We start from the raw sequence: 6,183 nt of genomic DNA, 5'->3' as shown, positions 1-6,183 counted from the left end.
AGCACAACACAAAGGCTCTTCTAAGAGTCACCCACCGCCTCACAAAGGGAGCTGTGTCCACAACCTTTTAATTATTTTTATCGATACAGTCAGCTGAGTTACATTTGAAACAGATTAATCTGTTTCGCTTGAAATATTCCTGTGATTATGCCGTTCCAGTCAGTGATTACCGTAAATCTTGAATGTATTAAGATCGATCTTAATCCTTTTATCCGTCTCGGACAGAAAGCAGTTCACTCGTTTCGAGAACGGATTTCGTAATTATGCATTTAAATCTTAATTGAATGAATTAGATATTAAATGCATTAAATGAAACTGACATTGTATAATCCGTGATAAAATTAATGGTAATCATTTTAAAGAAATGTAACCAAGCACCGTTGCTGGGTGCTCTGAAATTGGCGGGCGATTTGAAATTAATCCTGTGCCAAAAACGTTGTATTCCGTTTGGATGAAGTCCGACCGCCAGTAAATTCCTAGAATTCCTTCAGTGTGTACGTGGTGTGTTAGGGAGTTTTTCCTCTCTCAGGAGCTCTGTGTTTCTGATAAACCGCTGGAAATTGACGGGTGTAGAAGTTGAGAGTCCGGTCTCAGCTCTGTCCGTCACTCTGACTTTGTCTCCTCCACTCCTGTCTCTCTGCGCCCTTCTCGGGCAGGAGTAGTGGAAGAGGATTGGAGGATGGGTTATGTTATGCAGTAACTTGGGATCGGAGGAAAACCGAACACAGGAAACTACAGATCGTGGTGAAGGGTCCAGGCCTGAAACGTCGGCTGTTTTCTCGCTGCCTGGCCTGCTGAGTTCCTCCGGCATTGTGTGTATCGCTGCAAGGAAAAGCCTGCGAGCTTCAGACTGGTGAGGCTCGTGTCTGGAAGGAGAGATCCCGTGATCCAGGGCAGTGGCTACAATATTGGCCTGGTGGTAGGAGACAAAGTCATCGTTTCGACTGGAGACCTGTGATCAAAAGTGTGACTCAGGGATCGAGTCAAGTCTGCTGCGGCAATTTATTTATTAAAGACTCGGCTGACAATATCAATGCCCGGATCTGCAAATTTACCGATGCCACTAAAGTTGGTGATATCGTGGATTGTGGAAAAAAATGTAACCAGCAATACAACAGGACGGTGATGAATGAGGTCAGTGATTTGAGGAATGACAGATAAACGTGAGGTGTTCCATTGTCAATGACGAACCAGGGCAGAACTGCCGTGGGGAATGGTCGGTCCCTGGGAGTGTTGTAAAACAGAGAGACATCGGGGTGCAGATATCGAATTCCTTCAAAGTGTAAACACAGGTCGGCAGGACGGTGAAGGTGGTGTTTGCCACACTTGCAGTCATCGGGAGAGTATTGGGCACTGGACCGTGACGTCACATTACAGCTCTACCAAACTTGGGGAAACTACTCTTGGAGCACGGCGTACAGTTATAGTTGCCCAGTGATCAGAGGGTGACATTAAACTAGAGAGGGTGCAAAAGGGATTTAACAGGAGGCTGGATAGACTGGAACATTCTCACCAGAGTGTATATGACATTAGAGAGGCTGATAAAATAATGGCAGACATTGATATGGTCAGTAGTGAATCTGTTATCTCCAGGGTCATGGAGTTGGAAGCTAGAGATTACAGGCATAAAGTGAGAGAGGGAAGAATTAAATGAGACCATGAGGAGCGGGTTTGTACACAGAATGCGCTATTTACATGGAACAAACTACTTCCAGTGATGGTATAGGTGGGCACCATTGCAATATCTCTTGCACTGTGGAGAGGGAAGTTTCACAGGGACATGGGCCAAATGTAGGTAATTGACAATGGTTTTCTTTGTCCACTTGGTCAGCATGGATGTGTTGTGCTGAAGGGCCTGTTTCTGTGCTGCATAATTCAGTGAGTATGTCTGCTGCTGTGGCAGATTGGGATGGACTGTGTCAGTAGTGAGAAGGTTTGGGGGATGTCGACAGGAGAGTGAATGGTTGAGGATGGGGCAGATGGAACAGAATGTGGGGAAATGTGAGATCACCCATTCCCAGGATCAAACTGTAAGAGTCATTTCCACATGGGGATGTTCAGAGGGACCTGGGTGTCCTTGTAAACAAATCACTTGAGTTAACATGCAGATACAACAAGTAATGAGAGAGGCAAACACTATTTTGTTCTGTGATCCAGGAGGAGTGGAGAAGAGGGGTACAGATGTCTCACTGGATTCTATAGGGCCCTGGTGAGAGCACACCTTGAATGTAATGTCCGGGTTTGGTCACACTTCCTCAGGAAGGATATCCCTGCAATCGAGGGAGCGCAGTGACTGTTCCCCACACTGACTGGACTGGTTCCAGGGATGGAGGGTTGGTTATGTGAGAGGAGTGGGCTAAGTCTATATTCCCTGCAGTTAATGAGAAAATGAGGAAATCTGTTAGATTCGATCAGGATGTGACAGACAACAGGCAACGAGCATCTTTCCCCTGAAGGAGCATTCCATAACTGAGGAAAGAAACCCTCAGAATGAGGCGTAAATCACTAACACGAGAGCATCTGCTGATACTGGAAATCTAAAGCAACACAAGATGCTGGAGGAACTCATCAGTACAGGTAGCCTGTATGACAAAGAGTAAACAGTGATTTGGCCTCTACTGCTGCCTATGGCAAAAAATTCCACAGAATCACCACTCTCTGGCTGAAGGAATTCCTCCTCATCTCCATTCTAAAAGGATGTCCTTCTATTTTGAAGCTGTGTGGGCTGGTTTTAGACACTCCCACCACTAGAAAAATCCTCTCCACATCCACTCAATGAAGCCCTTGCACTATTTGATCAGTTTCAATTTGGTAACCTTTCTTTATTCGATGTTACAGGGAAGAGTGGCCCAGAGCCATGAAAGGCTCTTCATATGACAAGCCAATTAATTGTGGTAAAATTCTCCATTTGTGACGTCATGTCAACAGAAAAAGTTCTGGATTTCGGAGGTTTTTATACTTTAGAATTATGGGTGAATCTGCACACCTTAATCACTAGTTTGTACTGCAGTAAACACTGTTAATTTAACCCATGCGATCCCAGGCACACAGATACAAAATAAAGACAGATGTAAATTTAAAGTATGGAAGTTGAACCTTACTTGGAGGTAAAGCCTGATTACTAGGCCTCAGAACATTGAACTCTACAAATGGTCAAAATACAGCCAAGGGACAAGGTCTAAAATATCCACAACATGCCTGTCATTATCTTGGTCGATGGGCTAAACACAAGCTGGGTCTGATCAACCCTGGCTCGGTCACCTGGCCAAAGGAATCTCATGATTAACGACCTGAAACCCCCAATAACCCCAGGTTGCAGTACTGATGATGTATCCCTTAGCACACCCGGTTCTTTAAGCCAAGTGTGGTCAGGCCACATTAATGAAAGGCATCGGGTAGATTAAAGTGGCTCCACTACCCTCTCCACCATAGCTCCACATAACTCATCATACTAAACTCCACAGCCTTATCTCTCCCAGCCCCACATATACATCCACCAGCCCTACCGTCAAACCTAATCCTAAGAAGGTGCACCCACCCATTCTAACCCTGGCCACACACTCACAAACACGATTACTAGTGTAAGTAGGGGGAAGATCCAATAAGGGCAAGTGTTGGACCTGGTGAATGAAGGCATGGGCCAGATCAAAGTGGCAGTGTTGCCTGACTCTGAATCGAGAGTGACGAGATGAAGAAAGTCAAAAGGGTGATTCTCCGACTGCCCGCATAATCTCTTTGTTATTTTGATTTTGTTCTGATAGTCCTCTGTCTATTTGAATATGTTGGTATAATTCATATTTAATTCCAGTTATTCTTGTCAATGTTGTGTCCGATGAAACGTGTCTGTGATGCTGCTACAAATACGTTGTTCCTTTCACCTGTGCATAAATAAGCTCGATTTGAACTTTACATTGAAATGTTCAAATCTCTCCTTCCCTCCCCTGCTGCCCTGTCATGAACTGAACGTCTTCGTGTTTAATTTTACAACATTTCATCTGATTTTATTTTCATTCTGCTTTTGAAATTTGCGTTTCCCTTTTCAATTTCAGCCCTCACCCCCGCCTGTCTCTGCCCTTCTGTACTTCCTCCCGCATTAAACGACAGCGGTAACCGCCACACATTGGCGCCGCTTCCCATCCCCCAGCGTTCCGATTGGTGAGTCATTTCTCCAAACAGCCAATGGAAATGCTCAGCGTTCCCATCCTCATTAACATACCACTTTGGGCACTGGCTATTTAGTCCGGGCTCGGAACAGCTTCTGCTTATTATTGTGTTTGAAGCCGAAGGGGAAATGCCTGATGCACCGAAACCCGCTCCCAAGAAGGGCGCCAAGAAAGCTCTGTCCAAACCGGCGAGCAAGACTGGCAAGAAGCGCAAGAGGTCGAGGAAGGAGACTTACGCCATCTACATCTACAAAGTGATGAAGCAGGTTCACCCCGACACCGGCATCTCCTCCAAGGCCATGAGCATCATGAATTCATTCGTGAACGATATCTTCGAGCGCATCGCGGGTGAGGCTTCCCGCCTGGCTCACTACAACAAGCGGTCCACCATCAGCTCCTGGGAGATCCAGACCGCCGTGCGCCTGCTGCTGCTCGGGGAGCTGGCCAAGCACGCCGTGTCCGAAGGGACAAAGGCGGTGACCAAGTACACCAGCTCCAAGTGAAGTCAAGTTTACTGACAAAACAAACGGGAAAATCAAAAGCTCTTTTAAGAGCCACTCACGGTTTCATTAAAAGAGTTACAAAATATTGAGACATGGATTTGAGGTAAGTTTGAAAATTTATTTTTGATACGCCCAGGAGAGACATTGTCAAATGTCCTGGTGAAATCGGTTACTCATCATCCACGACCCTACCCTCATCAATTTCTCTCATCACCTTATCATCAAACTCTGGATGTTAACGTTGTCATCTGTCTCCCTCCGCTCTTAGAGTGCAATGAAATTTTGAATAACCGCACTGAGATCCCGACGCCAAGTGCAGTGTTACACCAGCCACATCTCCACCACATTGCCAAGCATATCCCAGAACTGGATCCAAAATCAGAATAACTCCCGCTATTAGGAAAAGATTTTCTCCACGTGCACAAGTTTAGGGAGCAGGTCACTGGACCACACGACGACCCCTTTGCCCAACGACTGGATCTGGTCTGGGTGATGATAGAAGAGATCTGCCTTGGCAATGTACACAAACTAACAGTTAACATACTGAAGGCCAATGTGTAAGAGAATGGCCGCCATTCAATTTTTTAACCCTGCACAAGCTACATATGTATTAAGGAAGCACGACAGAGCTTTAACAAGTGTACTAAAGTAACTGACAAGACGCTGGGACAGTCAGTCTTCGCTCAATCTGAACATGATAATAAACTTGCTCCATCACCACAAGACGCCGTCTTCTTAAAAATAATGGACACCAAAGTCTTCAGAGACGAAGCAAATAACTGGGTCGCCACATTACCTTTCAGGGAACCATGCCAGCGCTTGCCAAACAACAAAGGGCAAGCAGTCAAGCGGTTCACGTCTTCGCAAAAAACCCTGAAAAGGAAACCTGAGAAGCCGCATCAATACGCAGCATTCATGGAGAAGATCTTCGCTAACGGACATGCTGAAGTTGCACCGCCACTGAGAGAAGGTCAGGAGTCCTGGTACCTCCCAACATTTGGGGTTTACCACCCAGAAAAGCCAATCAGATCAGGGTAGTCTTCGACTCCAGTGCAGAGTGCGCTGGTATCTGCCTTAATGACGTGATCATCACAGGCCCCGACCTCAACAATACTCTTCTCGGAGTCCTGCTGCGCTTCCGGGAGGAGAAGGTCGCAATCCTGGCGAAGAACCAGCAGATGTTCCTTTGCTTCTTAGTACAGGAAGACCATTGCAATTTCCACCGTTTCTTATGGGGCAAGGACAATGACAAGAACAAGGAAGTCATTGAGTACCGGATGAAAGACCATGTTTTCGGCAATAGTCCATCACCTGCCGAGGCCATCTATGGACTGCGAAGAGCCATGAGAGTGGGCGCACAGGAGCACGGGGATGACACCGTTAAGTTTGTAGAAAGGCACTTCTATGTCGGTGACGGCTTGATATCACTACAGAAAGAAGACGAAGCAATCGATCTGTTCCGACGGACACAAGCCTCACTCGCTGAGTCAAAACTCCACTTGCACAAGTTTGCATCA

At 46.2% G+C, this 6,183-nt stretch overlaps 1 protein-coding gene across 1 annotated transcript; it reads left to right on the top strand.

Moving 5' to 3' along the window:
• The first annotated feature begins 4,291 nt into the window (after positions 1 to 4,291).
• LOC132383885 (histone H2B-like) lies at positions 4,292 to 4,744 on the top strand. The gene has a single exon (XM_059955085.1). It carries the CDS (start codon positions 4,292 to 4,294, stop codon positions 4,664 to 4,666), a length of 375 nt encoding a protein of 124 aa, XP_059811068.1. The 3' UTR covers positions 4,667 to 4,744.
• Positions 4,745 to 6,183: the final 1,439 nt, after the last annotated feature.

Source organism: Hypanus sabinus, chromosome 31 (assembly GCF_030144855.1).
Source record: "Hypanus sabinus isolate sHypSab1 chromosome 31, sHypSab1.hap1, whole genome shotgun sequence".
NCBI classification, from domain to species: Eukaryota; Metazoa; Chordata; class Chondrichthyes; order Myliobatiformes; family Dasyatidae; genus Hypanus; species Hypanus sabinus.
This window is presented reverse-complemented; position numbering and strand designations above follow the sequence as displayed.

Coding starts and splice junctions, on each gene's coding strand:
- LOC132383885 (XM_059955085.1), top strand. CDS start 4,292: ATGCCTGATGCACCGAAACCCGCTCCCAAGAAGGGCGCCAAGAAAGCT.